Below are 25,612 nucleotides of genomic sequence, written 5' to 3'. Positions count from 1 at the left end.
GACTGGTGCTCTCGTGATGGTCTCCACCCTGGAGATAGCCTTGCTCCCTCCTGTGTGTGTGCACCAAAGGGCTCGCTGGCAATGGCTGGTCAGAGGCAGGGCCGGGTCTGAGCTGGCTCAGTTCTCTCCAAGTGTGCATATGTTCATTGAAAACTACAGCTTCTGCCTTAGTGGCAAGCAGCACCAGAGCAAGGGGGACTGGAGCATGAGCCCAGTGCAGGCTCGGGAGTGTGCTAGGGAGGTCCTGGAAAACTGGCCAGAGCCCCAGGCAGTTTTCAATCTGCTGCCTCCACACTGTGATTGGAAGTAAGCAAGTCCATGCATATGTTCTTCAAGAATGGGGTCTCAGTTTCCTATAGCCCTCAGGTAAGCCCCACTGGTTTTCAAACTCACTAAAAGGGCTCATCTTCCTGGTGTCAGACCCTTGGGCTGGTGTGCCTAGTAAGTGGCTGGAACCCCTCACTATCCAGGGAGGATCCTTGAGCCTGTGATCTCTCCTTCCTCTTCTGTATCCCCCACTAGGGGTGCAGGTCTCCACCAGATTGCTTCTTTTCCCTTCCTACCAGGCTCTGTGTGCATCTTTCTTTACAGCCTTGGTTGTGGAAGAGCTGTTCTGCTAGTCCCCACGCTGACCTCAGTGAATGTCGCTCTATATGTATTTGTAGTTTTGATATGTTTGTGAGGGGAGGTGAGCTCAGCATCCTCCTATTCCACCGTCTTTGTCTTCAGCAAACTTTTTTTTAACATTCATACTGGGGACTCACTTCCTCTTTTATATAGTGATTTCATAATTTGTGGAGTGTAGGGAATTGGATTTTTTTCAAAAAGACTTGTATTCTAATGATTCCCAGCAAAGGCCATAAATCTACTTTTTCTTCATCTGCAGACCTCATGATTGTGGCATTAAACCCTTGATCTGTGTAAAAGCAGGCCTTATGATTACAGAGGTGGCATCATCCTCATCACTGTTTACACTCGGAAGAGGGGTAGAGTTAGTCAATCACTTTTTGGTTTCCTTCACAAGGTGCCAGACTTCTTTACCTGTCCTTAGATGTAACTCCTCTAACTATCCCAGCTTTATGCAGATCTTCAATTCTCCAACTTTGTTCAGGCCTAAGCTCCTATTCCCCAAACTCTGGTTACTATATTTTGTCCTTGGAGAGGAAAGGCTTTCATGTTTAGCAGTTACATTTGTGGCTTAAGTTTATGTATCCTTTTTTTCCCCCAGACATTAGGGATTTTCTCTGTTTTCTTCTGAGCTCAGCACCCCACTAGGAAATATGTTTGCTGTAATTTATTCAGCCTCTGGGTGTTCTGTAGCAGTGGAGAAAATCTTGCTATCTTCTGTATTTCCCCCAGTACTTTATTGAGGTATAATTCACATAAAATAAAATGCATATATCCTAAGTACACAGCTCAAGAAAATTTTAAATAATGTTTATGCATGTTACCATCATCTAAGTCACTTTATAGAATACTCCCATCATTCCAGAAAGTTCTCTCATGCCTGTTTCCACCCTATGCTCACCCAGAAGTAACCACTCTGTATTTGCTTTGCCTGTTCTTGAACTTGATATAAATGTAACATGTCTAGCTTTCTTTGTTCAACATTTTTTAGACTTATCTTTGTTGTTCTATCAGGAATTCACTTTTTAAACTTGCAGACTAATATCCCAGTGTATAAATGTACCATTAGTTTGATTATCCACTAACTTGTTGATGGATATTTGGGTAGTTCCCAGTTTGGAACTATGAGAATATTCTTGCACAAATCTTGCTGTGGGCCCATATACTCGTCTCTCTTCATTGTATCTGTGGAAGTAGAGTCACTGAATCATGGGGTAGGCATATGTTTACCTTTATGAGGAACTGGCAAGCTGTTTCCCAAGGTGACAATACCAATTGACATGCACCAGTTGCTCCACATTCTCACCATTCAGCAGGCATGCAGTGTGATTTCCTTGTGGTTTCATCTTGCATTCCCTGATGACTGATGTTGGGCACCTTTTCCTGTGCTAATTGCACATTTGGATAGCTTCTGTGAAGTGTGTATTCAAGTCATTGATTTTTATATTGTGTTGCTTTTGAAATGGCTTTTACAAGTTGTTTTTCTGCATATGAATCCTTTGTCATTTACATGTATTGCAAATGTTTTCTCCTTGGTCATGGCTTGCCTTTTCACTTTAATAGTATCTTCTTGATGAGAAGGGTTTAATTTTGGTGAAATTTATCTGTTTTTATCTTTTACGGTTGACATCTTTTGTGTCCTAAAATACCTGCCTATCCTGAGAGTCATGGAGATACTCTGTTTTCTTCTAGATTTGCTTTGCCCTTCATATTTAGGTCTCTGATCCATTTTGAATAAATGCGCATTGCATTAAAGCATCAATGTTTGGTGTTTTCTCATACAGGTATCATTATTCCAGGTCCAACTGAAAACACATTCCATAACAACTTACTGAATTGCTTGGTGTTTCTGTTGAAAAGTCAGTAATTATATATGTGTGGATCTATTTCTGGACTCTCTATTCTATCCATTGATCTATGTCTGTCCTAACTCCAGTACCACACTCAATTTCTGTAGCTTTAAAGCAAGTCATAAAATCGAGTAAAGTCTTCCAACTTTTTTTTTCTTCTTCAAGATTTTCTTGGCTATTTTGGGTCTGCTGCATTTCATATATATTTCCCAATTTCTACAAGAAAGCCTCATATTTTGATTTCATTGGATCTGTAGATCAATTTGTGGGCAATGAGATCTTAACAGTGTGTAGTCTTTCAATTCATGAACATAACATATCAACTGCAGTGTTCTACAGTTTCTCTCAGCAATGTTTTGTAGTTTTCCGGGTAGAAGTCTTGCACCTCTCTTGTTACCTTACTTTTGAGGTATTTGACTTCTTTGATGATAAATTATATATTTAAAATTTAATTCTCAATTGTTTGTTGCTAGTGTATAGACAGTACAACTGAGTTTTGCCTCATATCCTGCAAAATTGTCAGTTCTGGTAGATTTATCAAGCAAACACTTCAAGAAATCAGAGAATAGGAGCAGTGTCATATAATTGGAAACATCTGATTTTCCAAACAGTAAAAAGTGATTCTCTCTTTGTATACCTCTTTTTACAGTTATCACCTCAGAAATAGTACCTTCTTTCCGATTTCCTTCTCCTTTGCAGAATATGTAATTCTGGAGTTAAATTTGTTCTTGGTATAGTTCTTAAAAAACGGAGACAGCACCAAATCTTTACAGAGGAACCTTTGTTTTTCAGCTGAATGTAGAATAGGGAAATGAGGACATGACCTACATGCTGCCTTTTATTTGCAGAATGGTGAACAAAGTACTATTTTCCAAGATCCCAATTAGAACAGAAAGACATATTAAAATGGGTTGGGATTGGAGTAGGGTGAATAGATTGGTGAGATTCAAATTGTCCTTAACTGTCACATTTACAAATTATTCACTAGTCAAGTAATAATCCCATCTTTTCATCCTTTGCTTTTTCATTCATTCCTTCCCAATTTAATTTTTAACAGTGTTTAGCACACTGCCTAATCTACAAAGAGCTATAAAGAACAGGGATCTATTTTAACTTCAAATAAAACCAATGTAAAGCAAAACTATTCAGGAATATTTTATATTTTCAAAGTACTTAGGAATTCTTTAATTAGAAAAATAAAGGCAATGGGATTATCTATCGGATTCTAAAAGTACCCATGAATTAAATCACTCACATCCCCCTCTTAAAAAACACAACAAAACCTTAAATCACATTGCTGTTAAGTTTTCTTACAGTAAGAAATAAGACCAACCTACACTAAAGTACAAAAACCTGAAATTCTGAGCATGAAAATAATTTATTGATTAGACATCTGGTTTATTCAAGCATAAGGCCTACCAAAGATAGAATTAACACAGCTCATGGAATAGGAAAAAACCCCCATCCAGCACCTCCTTTGTCTCACTGGGGACAAAATTTATGCATTCTGTACTACAGCCTCACCTTAAAGCATCCACATGTGCTTGATATTAACTTGAATAGGATATGAGAAACTTTCTGTACACTCAACTTGGCAAGTGATGCAACAACTTTCAGAAACATTTTTAGGCACAAGAAACAGCACTGCCTGCAGTGAGAGCCTTTGACAAAGAACATATCATTAAATATAATCTTACAAATAGGAAGAAAAATATATGCACTTTTGCCAATGGATTGCTTCATGTATCAGGAAAAATGTCACAATCAGATTTTCTTTCGATGATTAAAACAATTTAACTGATACTCAACTTTAATCAATACTCAGGTTATCTTGTATTAAAAATCAGAAAAATAAAACAGATTTAACCTAAATAGAATTTAGGGAAGAAATGCAGGACTAAAATAATATGGAATAATAGCTGCACTTCTTCAGCTAACTCATTAAAAAATGCCAATTAAACATTTTCAGTCAAATTTTATTAAAAAAAAAAAAGCAGCAGATCAACATTACAATTCAAGAACCTAATCTAAATATGCACTTGACAATGAAGCACATCTGAGTATGGAGTGAAAAAAGTTTTTTCCAAAAAACCATCAAACGTATCATCTCCAAATACCCAAATAATAGATCACTTCTGCAGGCCGTCTATTGAGTGGAATCATAAACAAAGAACAGAAGATTTATTGCTGTGAAAACAAATCTGTAGTACAGTAGTATGAATCTTGGGTATTAAACATAATCAGTTGAATCAAGTTAGGAAGTTGAAAATCTAATAAGAAATTTGTGTGTGAGAGAAAGTCTATAAGCCAGTTGACCCAAGAGCAACTGAGATATCAAACTTGTTCAGTGAAACCAGACATTATTTTAAATCTCCATTTTTTGAAGGCAATTAAAAATTACAATTCCAACAGCCCACAAACCAAATAATAAAAACAACTGTAGAAAGCAATTAAAACTACGTTCAAGGAGCCACTTTTTCAGCTCAATTTCAGCACCCCAAGGAAAAAAAAACATCCATGACTATCACAGATGAAAACAGAATGAATGTCATTGGAATCAGTTATTTTCCCCCACTGAGGTATAAAATCTATATAGAAATTTGATACTATACTATAACAAATTGTACTTCTCATAGTTCTGTTTTAATTTCCTTTAAACCCTGTTTAATATAGTTTTTTAAATTGTTGTAAAAATGTTTTCATGATTCTGAATCTGGTTCCAGTTCTTTTTCATTTATTTTTATATCAATATTTAATACACTGGCTACCAGTTCTAATCAGAAAAAAAATCTTGGACATCTCTTCATTATAACAGCACATTCAGCAGAAATTACTGATGTGCAAGCAAACCATAAAAGGTGCAGCTCTCTGGAAAGCACATTTCGTAGATTGTTTCAGTCTGAATATTCTTTACAATGATTCTTGATGAAAGACTCTTTTAATCTTGTAAACATCAGTGTGCACAATCTCGCTACTACGTAGTTTCACGTCCTTGGACAGGAAGGCCGGTTCACAGCTAGTGAAAGAGAGAGCAGTTTAAGTTTTAATGGCTGATAAACCTTACATCCTGCAGGAGGAAAGCACTTTTCCTTTTTTGCTACTTAAGAATGTGGCAGAAATGTATGCTGAGGTAGCCCAGTCAATCCTTATTTTTTTCTTTTTTTGTAAATTTGGTCTCAGAATATTTCTGGAAGGGTTACATTTCGAAGAAGCCACTGCTGGGACCGGCTTCCATTGCAGTCTCTAATGCTGGGCACCTGGCTGTCCTCTTCTGTGGCTTTATCCAGGCACTGATTACTGTTCACATGCTGCAGGGTTAATTTCTGAAAATGACAGGAAAGAAGTCTTAATATGAAAGTGGAAAACAAAACAAAACCACCTCAACCATTTTTTGTGATTATGAAATTCCTCTGTAGAAAAAGGTTTTGTTTTTGAAATATAAATTATTTAAGACAATGGAGAAATGTATCCGTGTAGAGACAGCATTAAGAGCTATGTTGGGGGAGAAAGGCACTGGGGGTACAGTGCATTCTGCTGGATTTGCAGTCAGATGACCTCAATTCTAAGTCCCAATTCTGCCATAAGCTCTGTAATACTGTGAGAAATTTTACTTTTTTGTGCTTCAGTTTCCTAAAAAAGTGATCAGATTAGTGATTCCTAATTTAGGATCCTCAACCTAATTTCAAAAAGCTATCTCAAAACTGCTTCATTTTCCCATGATAAGGCTGTTCAAATTAATTCTGTGATTCCAAGCTTCAAATTCTTAGAAACTCAGGTCTTTTTGAAGACTCGAAATCATGATTTATAAAACAGTCCTTAATAAGTGGCTGTTAGATGTGGCTATATACCTTCCTCTCTACTTGTCTGCATTCCAGACTTGATGCTGTCATGTTGATTTTTAGGATAATTTCAAAAGAACATGACAGATGAGAGTTAACAGACACATACTGACCATACTAATGAATCTGATACCAAGCCCTGGTCAGGTGAAGAACTCCAAAGCAGCTATGTAGGAATTTGCATTAAGCATTATCCTAATAAGTATGTAACTATAAGGAAATATGTTTATTAACACATTTTTACTCACGGCTCTATTTTAATGTAATTCTTTTATCTCATTTAATTTTCATAAGGAACATTTCATTTTCATAAGGCCCCTTTTGTACCTATTTGAACTTCAAACAAAGCAAAACCTAATGACTGTATACAATACAGCTACTTTAGCTTTCAGTCACTTCTGTGTTATGGTCCATGTGAATGTGTCCATGTGAATGTCCATGACATTCACAGATGTCACAGTTTACTCTCAACACTGACTTCAGTAATATCGAAGGGTCAGTGTTAGATACTTTACTTTAGTTCCAATAAATGCATAACAAGAAGACCGGGAAGGGCTTCCCTGGTGGTGCAGTGGTTAAGAATCTGCCTGCCAATGCAGGAGACACGGGTTCGAGTCCTGGTCCGGTAAGATCCCACATGCCGCAGAGCAGCTAAGCCCATGCGCCATAACTACTGAGCCTGCGCTCTAGAGCCCATGCTCTGCAACAAGAGAAGCCATGGCAATGAGAAGCCTGTGCACCGCAACGAAGAGTAGCCCCCGCTCTCCGCAACTAGAGAAAGCCTGCACAAAGACCCAACGCAGCCATACACGCATACATACATACATACATAAAAAGACCGGGAAAAGTCAGCATGGCTGGGGCTGTTTTTACTTTTATGCAGATGCTGTGTAGTTTGTTTTGAGAGGATGCACTTTGCAGTCAGACATTTCTGTAGTGAACCCCAGATTTGTCACATGTCAACAATATGCCCCTGAGCAGAAACCTCTCTCAGCCCAGGTTCCTCATCTATAAAATGGGGACAAGAATACTTCTAGAGTTGTGCGGAAACGTTAAGATAATGAACAGAAAGTGCCGCCCAGCTCAGAGGCACTCACTACAACATCCTGAGCAGCCACGGACATAGTCTGGCAGCCCCGAGAGAGAGCCAGAGAGCCGAAGCACACAGCTTGCTGCTAAGGCCTTTGGTCATTTGTAAGACAAAAACAAAGCACTTTAAAAAGAACCTCCCAAACATTCCAGAAGGCCCTTCAAAGCTTCTCTGAGTGGCCACCTTCATCAGGCCCACTGTATTAATAAAAATAAAAAAACACAACAAAAAGCTTAGTTGGGAAATTGGTCTTTATCACCCTAATTTTTAAAAATGTCTCATTATTTCACTTATTGAGAACCATTAAAATAAACTTGTAACAAAGACAGAGGTTACTGATACATGCTGGGTATTTAACTGCTCAAAATTAAGACAGAATCCTTATAATTTCAGGAAGCTAACGTCCCTTCAGGAGACCAGGACTCTGGTGAAGAGCCCTGTTCCAGACACAGCTCTCTGGCTGCTGACAGCAGGGGCAGAGTTCTGTGGCTCGTGACTCTGTGGGGACTGTGGTCACCGTACTCAGCAGAGGATCCATCAGCACGGACTAGTTTCCACACAGAAAGAGTGTAACTAAGGCAACAGGCTAATTGTAACACTGAAAGGAGAATGAAAGCTATAGTTATCATTGCATAAAGTCCAACTGCAACCTAGAAAAAAATAATTTGCTGCCCTCTACCCCTAATCTCTAGATGTAACTGTGTCAAAATTTACATTTTCATTCCAGAAAGGACAGCTACAAATAGTCAAAGCAAAAGAGCCTGGTGTCGTAAACTCTCTGCAATATATACTATAAACAAGACAAAGATATAATATACAAATTTAATAGAAGATAGTATGGTATTGTGCAAAGAATCCTGGATTAAGAATCCCAGGTCTGTCTGAGATCTGGTAACACCATTTACCTGCTCTGTGACCTTGGGCAATTAACTTCCATTCTGGGCTTCAATGTCTACATGTATTAAAAACAAGGTCCTGAATTTTATTTCTAGGGTTCCTTTGAAATCTAAGATTTCATGACTTTAGGTTTAGATTATACATTACTGACATAAGTGTTATTCTTCCAGACTGCAGTTTTCAACTGATGGAGGCAGGACAACTCTGATGGGCCGTCCGGAGCTCCCTGTGCAGTCAGCTCAGACTGTGGGACCCACATCGCAGCTTGACTCCTCCCTCTGCCAATTCTTCTGTCTCCCTTTTCACAGGTGTTGATCTGAAGGATGCTCCCTAATAAACATCCTGAACACTAAGCTTGACCCTGGAGTGGAGTCTGCTTCTGGGAGAACCCAGCCTGCAATACTAGAATTTAATCTCAGGGAAGACACCTTGCAGAGTGCCCCAGGGGTTTTAAAACTTTACACTCATAACTGGTTCTTTCAAAATATCCTAAATCACTTCTAGCTCCCTTTTGAATAACTGTTGTGGTAGACTGTATATCTTATACACAGTCTGCCAATGGCCATTCCCACTCCCTGTCTCCTGGCCACATCACACCATAAAGACTGGAAATGCAAATGCCTGCTTTCCCTGCCTCCCCTTATAGCTGGGGGATCACTATGAGATGAAGTTCCGGCCCATGGGGCACAGCAGAGCCTGCTGCAGGGGATCCAGGAAAAGCTCTGGCTTTCCTGATAAAGAGCAATTCAAGCAGTAGTGCAACATTCCTCTTCCCTTCTTCCTGCCTTGAGTTGGGCGTGATGGTGAGCACCGTAGCAGCCTTCTAGAGGCCACAAGAAAAAGCCAAGAATATTGCTGCAATGTTATCCCTGACATCACTGTATCACTGAATCCATGCCAGAAGCCACTTACATCCAGACTTAAGAAAAAAATAAACCACTATTTGTTCATTCTACTATAAATAGGTTTATATTACCTAATTAAATATACCATCATTTTTCAATGAACATACACAATTGGGAGGCTTTTTAATTTTCAAAATATTTTGGCTTCGCAATGACTGTGGGGTGCCACTGGCATTTACTGTCTGTACACACACACACACACACACACACACACACACACACACACACACACACACACACACACACACACACACACACACACACTTTTTTAAAACTACAGTTTGATACTGTGAAGGGAGACCCAGGATTTATAAAACATGGTCTTTGCCCTCCAGGATCTAAGTATCTAATAGTGGAGAAAAAGACTGGTAGATAAATAACTACAAAGAAGCACAGAATTACAGGGGTCAGAGACAATTGTAATTAAGACAGAGAGAGCTAATTTCTGGCTGGGATCCATGGAAGTGATGTCAATTCTGGGCTCTCAGGAACAGGCAGGATTTGTTAGGCAGATGGAACTGTATGATCTTAAATGTAAAGTGGGAAAGTAAAGGATACGTTCAGGGAATAGCTGGTCGAAGATGAAAAGTAGACCAGGGTTTGTATGTGATGCAGTATACGGAGAAAAGACAGGCAAAGTCACAACATGGTTTGGACATCTCCCTTGAGGGGGTAGAATGAAGCAGCAGAGTGAGCCAAGCAGACAAAAGAAGTAGAGAAAAAGCAAAGAGAAGAAACTAAACAGTGGTGCATCTAAAGCCAATGGATAAGAGGATTTTAAAAGATCATCTGCTTAGCAATAACTTCTACAGAGAAGTTAAGAAAGAGACGAGAATGTCCCGGCTTTGCATCCAGGGGCTGTTTCTATATAGTGTCAGACCAAGGCAGGAGCCAGGTTGAAGAACCAGAGGCACAAGTGCCAGCCACTCACTCGCCATCATACAGCACAGGAGAAAGGTAGGATGGTATATAGAAAATAAAATAGGAACAAAAGTCTGTCCCAACATGAAGAAGAAAACCAGTGCTTGTAAGCGGAAGAAAAAGAACCAGAGAAAGATATATTGAAGATGCTGGTGCTGGTTCCAGAAACACAGAGCAAAAAAGCATAAGTTGGGAGGTTAGCCAGGTATGAGGAAAGGAAGAGAGGCTTACTGGAGATGCTTTGATTGCTTCTAAGTACCTCTATTTGAGTACAACATATAGCAGGTGGGGAGAGGGAGTGGCTCCAGAGGAAAGCAAAGACAAATAGTTTTATTATATATGTCACTGAAAAATCATTGAGCCAGAGAATTTCATTAATTAAATCTCACCTTTTACCTCAATGTTTAATTAGGTAATTTAAAAAGCCTACTTACTGTTCCATTTCTACCACAGTGGCTGGCAAAGCTTAAGGACATACAGAGGGAAGAGTGATTACATAGTAACAACAAGGACCCAGGGACTGGAGGCAATACTAATTTAATTACTGGAAAGATTAAAACGTTTATTTTACTTATATTACTTTTCCTATCTGTCAGTTCTTGGAGTATAAGAACAATTTGATCCATATGCAGATTCCACAAGAATTCACTCTTTTAGATATAAAGTATTTTATACAATACACCCAATGACACCCAATTTTATTCCTATATTCAACTGGATAACTTACCACCGGATCATACTCCCAAAGTTGGTTGCCTTTTAGGTGGTGGCATTTGAGCATTGTGACTGGGCCATTAAGTTTGGAGACATCCAAGCAAAGGTCATCTGTTCTAATTTCTTTGTTGGCAGTGTAAGAGAAAACCTGAAAAACAAAATGCACACATACAAGCTTTAACAGCAAAATAAATTAGCGTTTTATATGCCCAAGAATCTGGCAGGGAAAAAGACAAGTATTTCAAGATACATGCTTTTTGAACTTTATTAGTGTAATGGAGAATAAATGACTCAGAAAAGACACCACTATTTTTGCAGAGAAGAAAAAAAAATGATCTTAAGTTCTCTGTATATACTGAGTGTACTGTCAAGGGTTGTCATCTGTTTGACTAAAAAGGGCAGAATAAATCTTATTACAACAATGTAAACACAGTTCTCAGAAAGGGCCTTTTACAAATGTTTCATTTAAAAAATAATCATTAGATTGAAGGCTCTATTCTCCTAAAGGTCTTTATTATTTTCTCTTTAAAGGTAAGAAAATGTTTCCTGAATGATGTCATGAAATAAAAAAGGAAGAATATGAAAACAAATCCAAAAATTACCCCTTTAAAGCTTTACTAAAATACTCACCTGATTACCTCCCATACCGTGACAGTTAAAAATTCCAACTTTTTCATTCTCTTTTCTAGCCATGTTATCTAGACACTGATTTGTTTCCACATTTCGTATCTAGGGGGACAATGAATAATGAAAATATCATGAGTTAGAGAGGTTAACTAGACAGACACATACATATCTAACACACACATTAAAATCGATCTAAACTTCCCACTAAATCTCTAATTCCTGAGGTAAGGGCTGTGAGTGGGGAGGGAAAAAAAAATCACTGTCTGGCTATCGAAGATTCTGTGATCTAGAAAGGTCTTACTATTTATATAAGTAATTTTTGTGTTTCATGGAGAAATCCTTTAAGTTCTTCTTTCTTTCATCCCAAACTGTTCTTCTGTGATTTGTATTTAACTCAGTAAGCTCTAGTTTGCCTAATAATTTAAAGCAACTTAACAACTCCCTGTGGACACTATTTGCCACCAAGATAAGGGGGTATTACTATTGATAACTACTTTGATGACTTCTTAGGAGGCTCAAGGTGGGTATTTTCTAAGCAAAGAACCTGGAACTTGGCTTAACTGGAAAGCCTACGCATGGTGTGTAGTGTAAACACCATTCTTCCATTAGGTATTTGTCAGTTATATTAAAAAGTTGAAACAGTCATCAGAATTAGGAAGAATATTTTAAGCACTGATATATTTTTTTCCTCTGAACCACTACAGTTTAAAAGCATATGGCAAATTAATAGACATTTGTAAAGTCCTAAATCTATTGTCATGGGTGGTACTGTCAGCAGGTAAGCCGGAAGGGAGAAGTGGGACAAACTATATCTGTCATGTCATGTAGATAGAAAAGGAGTAATTGTGTGTGATAGATAAACTGGGGGGAAAGTTAAAACCACAAATAACCCATTTATTTTTATAAACATGTATAGTCTACATATTATTCCACTATTTTAATAAGGCACTAACAAGTCCAGATGCATTTTTTTCTTATAAAGATACAATAGCATAAGTATGAATAACTGTATTATTCCCAGGGGATCAGAATAAGAACTGGGGCTTTGGCAAAAGAGAGGCCTGGGTTTAAGTCCAAATGATCCAAACCCTCTAAGGACAATTTCCTAAGAGAGACTAGTCAGCTCTATGTTGAGGTTGGGTAAGACAGTGCATCCACATACCTACTTCGGAGTCTCGCATGTAGTGGACTCAGAAATAGTAATAATCTGTGCTGCCACCTTATCGCTAGTCAACTCCATCTGGCTATTCTATCAAAACCTCAAACTCAGTTCATGCAAAAACAGGATTTTCCAACTCCTTAATGCTAACACTTCTTCACCCGAACATTTTAACATACCCCTGCCACTCCACCCCTGACCCTGAGGATTGCTATCTAAAACAAACCTCCATCATCATTCCTCCATATATTCCCCTCTTCCCCTGCTACCCCTAGTTTTATTAATAATCCCACAAGTTGTCAAATTATTCAAGCTGGAAATCCCAAGGCCTTTTTTTCCTGGGTGTAACATATCACATCAGTATCCAGGAATTCTTTTATCACATAATGCACATCATCTTTTTATCCATTATTTTAAAGTAGAAACCTATTACCTCATAAATAGATTTTTTAAAAGGTTTTATAGTTAGATACAATTTTACATAAAACACATCTTTCTGCACCTCAATGGATAATCAATTAATACTTGATGATCATGGCTATCTTACTTGACAAAAAATTTAGTTCGAATTTTGACAAGGTATCTCATATATTCATATAAAACAATTATTTCCTTATACTTTTGAAAAAGTTACAAACTCCCCGGTCCTTTGTTTTCCTCAATTTTTTTCTTTCAAATATAGATGTAGAGGTTTCTGAAGAAAGGTGATAAATGTCACAGAAATGATTAGGGAAGAACCAACATTATTGTCAGCTTCTCCCTCTCACATGGAATGGTTTTTTGTGGTTAATTATCTTTTATCAAACTTAATAAAAATTAAAAAAATAAAATTCTTGGGCTTCCCTGGTGGCGCAGTGGTTGAGTCTGCCTGCCAGTGCAGGGGACGCGGGTTCGTGCCCCAGTCCGGGAAGATCCCACATGCTGCGGAGCAGCTGGGCCCGTGAGCCATGGTCGCTGAGCCTGCGAGTCCGGAGACTGTGCTCCGCAACGGGAGAGGCCACAACAGTGAGAGGCCCGCGTACCGCAAAAAAAAATAAAAATGAAATTCTTCCCAAAGGTAACTGGACTTCCTATCACTCAGTAACTATCTTATAATAAATCAACCTTGGCTATTCTGTTTCCATAACTGATGTTGCTAAAAATTACAGCAAATAAATTACACTTACTCTGCACTAGGCATTGTTGTATGAGTTTTACCTGTAACAGCTTATACCACCCTTACACCATTCCTATGAACAATTCTGGATTGTTTTCTGACATAAGAGATCTGAGCCTCCAACCCTTGAGGACACTACTGACAACTAGATGTTAAAAGTAGAGTTCTCCAAGGATTGGAAACCATTACTTCCCAACAACTGTTTTGGTGACAATGAACTTTGATCAGCAAGACGTGGCCCAGCTGAGACGGGTGGTCAGAGAGTGGGTGGGCCTCCACTGGGGCCTGATGGCACTTCTGCAAAGTGCAGGGGAGGGATGGAGAGAAGCCCCGCACACTCGGTGAGGAAGGAACTTCTGTAGAAGGGGAGCTGTGATGTTTGGTCCCTGGGCAGAGAGGATTCTGTCTGGCTCAACGCATAAAGTGGCATCTTTGAGCTGCTCTCCAGGCTGGTTTTTCCACGTTAGATTGCTAGAGAAGACAGTTTTCAGGGAATATCCTCCTCCTTTGTAGTAATACATGTGGGCTACCTCACCTACAGAGTGTGTGAGATGATTTTTGAAGGACATGAAAAACCAGGATGACTAGGGGTGAGTTTTGGGAACAATTCTGTTCTTTATGATGTCAGGAGGCAGTAGATCATTTAATAGGTTTGTTTGGTGGGAGTTAACTTTGAAGAGTCTTTGGGGAAGGGAAAAATTAGGAACATTTAAAAAAAAAATTGAATCAAATGTTCAAAATGGTAAATTCTATACAGCTTTAAGGCTATGTAACCAATTACCGGCTTTCCAGTGAACTATGGAAGGTAGGAATGGTGGTGATAATACTTGTTTCAATGTTCATATTGGAATAGAAATAGGTACCAGACTTGGTTACTCAAAATCTGACACTTAAAAAAAGTCATAACAATATCTGAATGATGCAGTCAGGGAAAAACAGCCGCACTTTCAAGGTGTCTGGAGACAGATGGGTAGGCATGAGAGCTTAGGGTGGGGGGACACACTGAGCTGGGCCTCACGCCCGGCTCCACCTGCCATGCGACCTTGGCAGGTCAGTACTCTAAGACAGTGATTCCCAAAACCATGACTTGAACAACTGAATAAACTTTTTCTCAGTATCCGCCATGGAAAAAATGATTTTGTGATCAAGTATGTTTGGGAAACACCAGATTAACAAATTTGAATAGGTTTTCTTTACTGAAGGACTTCTCAAAACCTTTTAACATACTAAGACTCTTGGTAGGGGTGGGGACTGATAGTACAGAAGGATATATGCTGCTTTTTATAAAGCAGCATTTCCCAAACATTTTTGGCCATAAAATCCACCCCTCCTCCCCTATCCCTTGCCTTTCAAACAGGCACCTTGAGATATCAGACACCAGCATTCTTTAGAACACAGTAAGTGGGAAATGTTGCTGTACAAACCTCATTTTCTCATCTGTAAAACAGGGATAACACTCTCTCTCACATTTGCTGAGATCCCTCAGCGAGGTAACACATACAGAGGCCCAGCAGAAACCGACACCTAGTAGGCCCACAATAGCTGTTGGTTCTCCTTAACTCAGGTGTACAACAGCTGTCACTAAAATATTATTTTCAACCTTATGAGTTGATGATTGTGAATGCACTCATTCCTGGGAAACCAGGCAAGAAATTAGAGCCTAAGTTTCTTGGTTTCTGCTATAGTCTCCTCCAGAATCCTGGCACCTTCACTAAGGTAGACAATGTAAGCAGTTAAAGGATTCTTGGAATCTACTATTACGGAATCTAGATTTACGTTTTCACTCTCTGCCATGAGGGTAATACTGGTTAGATATGAGAAAGGGTATGAGTGTTAGTGGTTAAGAGCACAAGCTCTCAAGCCAGACTGCCTGTGTTCATGTCCTGTCTCTTCCATTTTGTGGTTGTGACCTGAGCCATGTTGCTTAAACCATTTATTTGTGCCTTAATTTACTTACCCGTGAAGTGGGGGAAAATAGCACCTATCTCAGAGTGTTGGGAAATGAGTTAATATTTGTAAAGCATCAGACTGGTGCTTGACATAAAGTTCAGGCTCAGTAAATTTTAGGGTGGAAAAGTAAATGGTCAGTCCATAAGCCTGGCTAAACTGTAAGAGTCTGGATTATTTGCTTTCTGTGTCTGCTGTTTAGACAATTCACCTCTTGGATTAACAACAATTAGATAACACAATGAAACACATTTATTCAGTTCCAGGTCCCTACAGAAGCTATGAGAGCCAGACTTTGTGAAGCCAGACCTGCTAAATGTACACATTCCGATTTCCCTTTCTGCTCTAAAATCCTATGACTTTAGGTTTCCCTGGGCCCTTGTAACATGACAAGAGGTATCTGATAGGCTAAATTCCAGTCCTAGCAAAGGAAGGCTCACAGAGGTGGAGCTATGATCACAAGCACAAGCTCCCTAGCTGCACTTTGGCTGGTGCTCGAGAACAACCCCAGTCCCAAAATCAGAGCTTCGACCTGATAGTGTGGCCTAGTATTAAGGACATAAATGCTTAAGACCAGCTGCTTAGTTACTAAGGTAATAACAAGCAGGCCACAGAGGGTAAAATCTGTTCCTTATATAGAAAGCCGGCTGGCAAGAGGCAGGTAAAAGGCAAGCTTGCCTAGGCAATCATCTACTGTGTGTTAGACAAGTGGCTCTTTGTAATACACACCTATATTCTGACCTAGCTAACAATGCGTAAGTGTTGTCCAAAATTGGGTCAGTTCTAAAAAAAAAAAAAAAAGCTCCTCATTCTTTACTCTGAAGGCAAGCAACTGCTATCAATCTTCCCATGGCATCACCCACGCTGGGCCTTTCTTGACTGGAATGAGGCTCCAGCAAAGGGAATGGATACTCACTTATGAGACAAGGAACTCCGCATACCCTAGCTTGTTTGAGGTGACTTCCTTAAACCACAACAAAGTTCAGAGGCAGGGAGCTCAGGTCAACCGTGAAGTAGCCTCAGGAACTACCAAGGACAAACAAGGAGTCTGTGCTCGCTCTGGCACTGGAGACACTGCAACTAGGCCGATCAGTTTCTAACTCACCACCGCGCAGCTCCCTGCTGTGGTCTAGCTGCTCTACCGCATCCTACTTTTCCACGTTACATCTCCTCCTCTTTCCCCCATCACCAATACCCCCTCTTCACTCTCAGCCAACCATCTTGTGTTCAGCTGAAGAAACAAAGCTCACCAGAAGTCCCTCACTCTCCCACCTCAAACTACCAGCCTCCAGCTCTCAACCCACAATTCGCCTGACTTGGCCCCGGCCCCCACCGTTCCTTCCAGCTGCGTGGATGAACTGCCCCCCCTCCAGCCTCTACCTCCACTGTGCACCACAGCCCATTCCCCCACCTACTAAACGTGACCCCTGGACTCCTGCAAGCAGTGGCTCTTTTCTATCTTCACATTTTCTCTTTTGTGTCCTTGGCGTCAATCAGCACATTTTCATCTTAGCAAAAATAAACAGAAAAACCCTTCTTTAACCCCATTTACCCCTCCAGCTACCACTCACTTCTCTGTTCAGCTTTGCAGCAAAATTTCTTATCCACACTCATGATCTCCACTTCCTCTTCTCCTGATCTCCTGTGAAGCCATCAGAGATTCTTGTCCCTACCAATCTCCACCGGAACCCACTTGACACAGTGAGATGGAGCCTCCTGACAATGTCTCCCTCACCAATCCAACGGCCAGTTCTCAGGACTTGTCTCCCTCCTTTCTCTGCAGTGTTCCATACGATGGATCACTTCCCTCTTTCTTGAAGCAAGTCTTTCACTTACTGGGGCATCACTCTTTTGGTTCTCTTCCTATTTCAGAAATAGTAACTTTTTTTTTTTTTTTGGCCATGCCACGTGGTTTGTGGGACCTTAGTTCCCCGACCAGGGATGGAACCCGTGCCCCCTGCAGTGGAAGTGCAGAGTCCTAACCACTGGACTGCCAGGGAATTCCCTCTCTTCCTATTTCAATGCTCTCTCCTTCTCAATCTTTTTGGCTGATTCCCTCTCACCTTCACAATTTCTAAATTGTGGAGTTTTTTATGGCTTGGTCCTCATTCCTCTTGTCCATCTACAATACATTCACTCCCCTGCAAGGTGCTCTCATGAAGTTTTGTGGTTTTAAAAACCACCTATATACTGCCAACCCCTAACTTTAGATCTCCATCCCAAACTTTTGTCCAAGCTGCAGGTTTTTTAATGCAAATATCTATCCATTATCTTTACCTGGATCAAATGTAACATGTCCCAGACTGCACTGCTGAGCGCCTTCTGCACCTGCTCTACAGGCCTTCCCATCTCAGTAAGGCCAACTTCACTGCCCCAGAGTCTCAGTCAAAATCTTAATATAATCCTTGGCTATTCTTTTCCTTTCCCCAATACATCAGTTGTACTCTTGTTCCCACAGAGTTCTTTGTGACATAGCAGACAATCTGATCCTTTTCAGTGACATCTCTCCCTGCAACTTCCCACCTCAGAACAAAACCCAAAGTCCTTACTATGGCCTACAAGCTCTATGTGATTTGGCCCTCACTACGTCTTGACCTTATCTTCTTCTGCTCTCCCCCTGTCCACTATACCCAGACAACTGGCCTCTCTGCTGCTTCTGGAATGTGCCAAAGTACATTCCTGTCTTAGGGCCTTTGCACTTGTTTTCCTTGTGCCTGGAACACTCTTACCCCAGAAATTCATCTGACTTGCTCCTTCACTTCCTTCAGATCTCTGCTCAAAAATCACCTTACAAGAGAGGATTTTTTCAACTACTCCACATAAAAGAGCACCACCACTCCCGCCCACAAGTCATTCTATCCCCTTTGTCCTTACCACCACCTGACACCATGAATATTCACAAAAAAAAAATCTGTCTTCCTCCAGAGACTGTAAGATCCACAAGAGCAGAGACTTTATTTTATTCACTGTATTCCCAGTACTTAAAATAGTATCTATCAAATAGTAGGTATGCAAATATTTGTTGAATGAATGAAAGGAAGGAAGAAGTGACAACCTCCTGCAGATCGGGGGGCGGGGGGTCGACTTTTCCTGAGTGTCAGGAAGATTCAGTCCTGGGGTGGGACCTGGATGTGGCCCTGTCCACACAAATCATCATTCCCTGTTGTGACCTACAAAGAAAATTTTGCCCTGCTATCAATTCCTGTCACAGAAGTGTTGGGTTTTTCTTTTTTTCTATTTGGATTCACATGCTTTCAAAAAGTCAATTTTATAATTTAAAGGTTTATAAAGATTTGCAATGAACTGCAGACAGACCCAGTAAAAACAAAATTTCTTTACTAAGCAATGCACTTTCATACAGTATTTCCTAAGCTATTAAAAAATGTTGGCCATAAGTAGCTAAACTGATTTATAAACCACTTCTGGGTTGTAATCAGAAAATTGAAAACCACTGCCTTGACCTAATAAAAAGAGGGACCTTGGGGAATTAGAAGATTATTAAGAAAGGAGAACCACAATCTTTATGGCTCCCTGGCTTGGGGTATTGCACTGTAGTAAAGAAGAGGAATAACACTTTCTCAGTAGTAACACGTAGTAGCCCAATACTTCTGCTCCAATAAGTAGAGGGAAAAACAGCTAAATTGCAGAAATCCTATTTTTGAGTCTATTAGAGAGCAATGGAAGCAATTAGGGTGAGGTGAACTATAATCCCAGAAAGGGAAGAGCCCTCCCTGGGTGAGTTGACAAGCACCAGATGTCTTCCTCTGTAAGGACATTTGCTGATGGTGCAGGCTGAGGACAGGGTGTGGTCCAAAAGGGCCTTTTCCTCAAGGAAAGAGCACAGTGATGTTGGTTATGTGAAGGCTAGCATGACAAAATAAAAATCAGAGGAGCCGGGCTTCCCTGGTGGTGCAGTGGTTGAGAGTCCGCCTGCTGATGCAGGGGACATGGGTTCATGCCCCGGTCTGGGAAGATCCCACATGCTTTGGAGCGGCTGGGCCCGTGAGCCATGGCACGGGAGAGGCCACAACAGTGAGAGGCCCGTGTACCAAAAAAAAAAAAAAAAAAATCAGAGGAGCCCCAAATACAAGGCCATTCTCCCCATGGGACATTTGTTGTGCTGTCAGTGGGTGGTAAGCTGTGGCTAGAAAGGCAGAATGAAATCCTCCACATCTCAAGAGGGAAAACTGTCATTATATGCAGATGCCATGATACTATATATATAGAAAACCCTAAAGACTCCACACAAAAACTACTAGAACTGATGAACGAATTCAGCAAGGTAGCAGGATAGAAGATTAACATAACAGAAATCGGGTGCATTTCTTTACACTAACAATGAAATATCAGAAAGGGAAAGTAAAAAAAAAACAATCCCTTTCAAAACTGCATTAAAAAAAACACCTAGGAATAAACCTGACCAAGGAGGTGAAAGACTTATATGCTGAGAACTATAAAACATTAATAAAGGAAACTGAAGATGATTCAAAGAAATGGAAAGATATTTTATGCTCTTGGGTTGAAAGAATTAATATTGTTAAAGTGGCCATACTACCAAAGCAATCTATAGATTTATGCAATTCTTATCAAATTACCCATGACATTTTTCACAGAAGGAGAACAAATAATCCAAAATTTATATGGAACCATAAAAGACGCAGAATTGCCAACTCAATCCTGAGGAAAAAGAATACAGCAGGAGGCTTAACTCTCCCAAACTGCAGACAATTCTACAAAGCTACAGTAATCAATACAGTGTGGTACTGGCACAAAAACAGACATATGGATCAACGGAATGGAACAGTGAGCCCAGAAATAAACCTACACACCTATGGTCAATTAATCTTTGACAAAGGAGCCTAGAATACACAATGGAGAAGAGACAGTCTCTTCAGCAAGTGGTACTGGGAAAGTTGGACAGACAGCTGCATGTAAATCAATGCAATTAGAACACACCCTCATACCATACACAAAAATAAACTCAAAATGGCTTAAAGGCTTAAATATAAGACATGATACCATAAAACTCTTAGAAGAGAATATAGGCAAAACATTCTCTGACATAAATCATATCAATGTTTTAAGTCAGTCACTCAAGGCAATAGAAATAAAAACAAAAATAAACAAGCGAGACCTAATCAAACCTACAAGCTTCTGCACAGCAAAGGAAACCTAAACAAAATGAAGAGACAGTCTATGGACTGGGAGAAAATATTTGCGAATGATGTGACCGACAAGGACTTCCAAACTGTACAAACAGCTCATACAACTCAATAACAACAACAACAACAGCAAAAAAAACCCAATCAAAAAATGAGAAGACCTAAATAAATATTTCTCCAAATAATACATACAGATGGACAACAGGCACATGAAAAGATGATCAACATAGCTAATTATTAGAGAAATGAAAATCAAAACTACAATGAGGTATCACCTAACACTGGTCAGAATGGCCATCATTAGAAAGTCTACAAATAAATGCTGGAGAGGTTGTGGAGAAAAGGGAACCCTCCTACACTGTTGGTGGGAATGTAAATTGCTGCAGCTACTATGGAAAACAGTATGGAGCTTCCTCAAAAAACTAAAAACAGAGTTGCCAAATGATCCTGCAATCCCACAACTGGTCATATATCCGGAGAAAACTATAATTTGAAAAGATACATGCACCCCAGTGTCATTGCAGCACTATTTACAATAGCCAAGACATGGAAGCAACCTAAATGTCCATCGACAGATGAAGAGATAAAGAAGATATGGTACATATATACAATGGAATACTACTCAGCCATAAAAAAGAATGAAATAATGCCATTTGCAGCAACATGGATGGACCTAGAGATTATCATACTAAGCAGAGTAAGTCAGAAAGAGAAAGACAAATACCATATGATATAACTTATATGTGGAATCCAAATTATGACACAAATGAACTTATCTACAGAACAGAAACAATCTCACAGATATAGAGAACAGACTTGTGGTTGCCAATGGTGGGGTGTGGAGGAGGGATGGACAGGGAGTATGCGATTAGTAGATGCAAACTATTATATATAGGATGGATAAACAACAAGGTCCTACTGTATAGCACAAGGAACTATACTCAATATCCTGTGATAAACCATAATGGAAAAGAGTATGAAAAAGAATGTGTGTGTGAGTGTGTGTGTGTGTGTGTGTGTGTGTGTATATATAAATGAATCACTCTGCTGTATAGTAGACGTAAATCAACTATACTTCAATAAAATTTTTTAAAATATCTTCCACATCTCCTGGTGCTTAGGAGACAAATTCCTGCTGGACAGAAGACCTGAAAAAATAACAACTGGTCCGCCCCACTGAACAATGTGGGAGGCTAAAGTATACTAATCTCAAAACCTCAGAAAGGCAAAACTTTCAGGGTTGAGGAGACAGAGACCCCTCCAAGAAGCATACATGAGCCAGAAGTGAACTAAGTCTTCCCTAAAACTGCAACCCAGCCCCACCTAGCTCAATCTTTGTTATGGATTGAATTGTGTCCCCCCCTCCAAATTCACATGTTGGAGTCCTAACCCCCAGGATCTCAGAATGTGACATTATTTGGAGATAGGTTCTTTACAGAGGTAATCAAGTTAAAACAAGGTCATTAGGGTAGGTCTTAATCCAATATGACTGGTGTCCTTATAAAGAGGGCAAATTTGGAGACAGACACGTACACAGGAGAATGCCACGTGAAGATGAAGGCAGAGATCAGGGTGACGCTTCGACATGCCAAGGAACACCGAAGATTGTCGGCAAACCACTAGAAGCTAGAAAGAGGCAGAGAACAGATTTTTCTTCACAGACCTCAGAAGGAACCAAACCTGCCCACACTTTGATCTTGGATTTCTAGTCTTTAGAACTGTGAGACAAAACATTTCTATGTTTAAGCCAGAAGTGGTATTTTATTATGGCAGCCCTATGAAACTACTAAAACCCCTGACTTGATCAGACCCCTGGACTAAAGAGAAGGATCCATTTAGATTTCCTACACACAGAGCACAGCTTTAGCTGGGAACCAGAAAGAATGGCTATCGACATTCTAGGAGAACAGTGGGACAGGGCACAAGAAATACTTCCTTGTGACCATCCTGGTAGTTATACCAGAAGGTAAGAAGGCAAGACTCTCTCACACCAGACCCTATACTATGGGCACCCACAAAGATTAAAAAGGCCAAACTCCAAAGCACAACTAATTGTGTTGGCTAATTATAAGCACTAATAAGTAAATTATTTCAGTTTCAAGAAGATCTGCTGTTGAATTCTAAGAGCGATGACTAAAGGCATCATCAGAGATAAGCATGCTAACCAACAGTCTTTCCAACCGCCATGCCCACACTGAGATTTTGGACTCCCAAGGGAAAATAAATGGGTGTTACAAATACAACTTATTATAAATGGTCTTTCAAGTTTCCTTGTCAGTTCTTTACAATTTATCTTTACTTTGAAGTTCCTCACAGTTTGATTTGGGCTAATTAATGCTAGGACATTAGCTTTAGGAATATATGGTTTCAACTAAATGGGCCAGTTTGTTAAAATAAGAAGTCTATCAAAGACACGAATATACTGTAACGAAAGTCCAACTGTGAAAGGTGAGAGGCAGAGCATTCTTCTTTTTTTTTTTTTTGTGGTACGCGGGCCTCTCACTGTTGTGGCCTCTCCCGTTGCGGAGCACAGGCTCCAGACGCGCAGGCTCAGCGGCCATGGCTCACGGGCCCAGCCACTCCGTGGCACGTGGGATCTTCCCGGACCAGGGCACGAACCCGTGTCCCCTGCATCGGCAGGCAGACTCTCAACCACTGTGCCACCAGGGAAGCCCGAGCATTCTTATTTTAACAAAATATAACATGATAAAAAATTAATAAGGTAGACTGCTTCAACTAACAAGAACTTTCTCACATTTGAGATAACTTTAATATGAAGGTACTCCCTTGTTAGAAGTTTAACCTCTATTCTTTTTTATAAATCAGTGAGAACATAATAACCACACAGAATATATACATATATATATATATATATATATATATATATATATATTTTTTTTTTTTTTTACCTCTCCCAAAGAGAAATAGTGACGTGGAATCTGAGAATCGGGATAAATATTCTCTAGGTACCAAGAGAAAGGTCTGCATTGGAGTTTGTGTCTTAGACCAAGTCTTGATGATATATCTCCATAATCTACCTTTGTAACACCTGTTAAAAGAAATAAGTGACTGAATTATTAATGTTCCGTTAGGTAACACATTTCTATTTATATATTGCATCTAAAAAGCCAGTCAAACAGGAAAAGTAGTGTCATTTTGGTGATGTGTGACTACACAAGTGACATACCACAAATCCACCTCCCAAAGTATAAAACAAGGAAATATATAAATGTGTTTTTCAAAGAAAAATTACATTTATCTGAGAACGATATACATGCTAATAATATTACACACAAATGTAAGTTATATGGGGTCAGAAAAGTTTAATATTTGTTAAGGCAAAAACAAAAATAAAGACCAATTTTGCCCAAATATGAAACAGAGGTTAAACAGAGCAATTGTTTCCAGTCAGGTTTCTCTCTCACAGCTCACTGAATTGTGTGCGCTGCCACTGCACAGTCTTGTGGTGACTGGAAGAGGATGGGATGGTAACAATGCCAGGCAGATTTATAGCTGATGGAACAGCTGTTGCCACAAAACTCAGAAGAGCAGAGAAAGACTCCTGGAGAGAAGTCCCTGGAGGCATGTTACAGGGCTCTGCACTGGCCTTGAAATACCTGACGCTTTCATATACATGTTAAATGTTGCAGTTAGGTTTAAAAAAAAAAGAACATGGAAAGCACCTGGACCAATAGTGACTTCTGCAAGACTGGATCATGTATTGTTATTGTTAATGACATATACCAGGCATTCTGCTAAGCACCTTCTATACGTATGTGACTTCCTTTACTCCTTATAACAACCTGTGAGGTAGGTGTCTCGCCTCTGCTCAGAGGTTCTCTTCCACTCCTTCTTATCTCTCTTCAGAATGCATTAGGATCAGACCAAGAAAGTTAGTTTTGTATTTCTAATGCAAAATAATGCTAACCTGGAGAAATTATATAGAAGAAATTCTTGAATTCATCCATCCACACTTCTGCAAGTCGTCTGTTATTTTTATTGATAATCTGCCCTGTGCCTCCTGGAAATGTGTAGGGTGTAGCTTTCCGAAACACATGTCCAACATGTGAGCAAGTAACAATCTCCAAAGTTCCTCCACACTGCCAAATCTGAAAACAACAGCAAAGACGACCAGTTTTAAACACTGATAATTCTAAAAAAAAAAAAAAAAAAAAAACGGTTCACATCTATTGAGTTTCATAGCTGGAATTTCACAGAATCAAGGGTGTACAGTGGAGCTCCTGCTATATGGCCCCAAAGCCAGTGCTTCCTCAATTTTTGGTTCTGATCAAGTCAGAAGTTGAAGGTTAAATTCAGAAATATAGGTAAATGCAAAACTCAGAAAAGACTTGAGGTCCACAGCAGTATTTCTCTAACCGCAAGCCGTCACTCTTACAAGGGTCATAAAATTCAAATTTGATGAACTGCAACCAGTACTAACAAGGACATACTGTTTCATGAAATGTTTATATTATGGGTTGTGTGTATATTTATTAATATGGTTCGTGGTCAAAAAACTTTGACCATGCAGTATTCAGCCAGAGTCCTATCTGTTCCTCCTTCTCCAAACCTGTCACAACCTGTACATTAAACAGAACCTAGGAATCTAAACTTGATTACTCGTGAGTTATTCAGTGGACACAGAGTACACTCTATGGTGTTTGTGAGAATAAAAACAAAAAAGGAGTAAAAGAAAGATCATTAACTGTTGTTTCATA

General features: G+C 39.7%; 1 protein-coding gene and 1 long non-coding RNA gene across 3 annotated transcripts in view; one reads left to right on the top strand and one right to left on the bottom strand.

The window, feature by feature from the left end:
• LOC307062214 overlaps positions 1-8,594 on the top strand; it is a 40,115-nt gene extending 31,521 nt beyond the window's left edge. The window contains exon 3 of the long non-coding RNA XR_013811210.1: positions 8,474-8,594. This is a non-coding gene — a long non-coding RNA (uncharacterized lncRNA). The remainder of the gene's footprint in view (positions 1-8,473) is intronic.
• Positions 3,837-25,612, bottom strand: part of GALNT1 (polypeptide N-acetylgalactosaminyltransferase 1) — a gene marked incomplete at its 5' end in the record, with an annotated part of 69,716 nt that continues 47,940 nt past the window's right edge. For both annotated transcript variants that reach the window (XM_079717761.1, XM_079717762.1), the window contains 5 exons: positions 3,837-5,800; positions 10,857-10,991; positions 11,474-11,572; positions 23,804-23,943; positions 24,823-25,003. In XM_079717761.1, coding sequence (XP_079573887.1) covers positions 5,654-5,800; positions 10,857-10,991; positions 11,474-11,572; positions 23,804-23,943; positions 24,823-25,003 — 702 coding nt within the window. In that variant the 3' untranslated portion in view covers positions 3,837-5,653. The remainder of the gene's footprint in view (positions 5,801-10,856; positions 10,992-11,473; positions 11,573-23,803; positions 23,944-24,822; positions 25,004-25,612) is intronic.

Source organism: Hyperoodon ampullatus (genome assembly GCF_949752795.1).
Source record: "Hyperoodon ampullatus genome assembly, chromosome: 13".
NCBI lineage: Eukaryota > Metazoa > Chordata > Mammalia > Artiodactyla > Ziphiidae > Hyperoodon > Hyperoodon ampullatus.
This window is presented reverse-complemented; position numbering and strand designations above follow the sequence as displayed.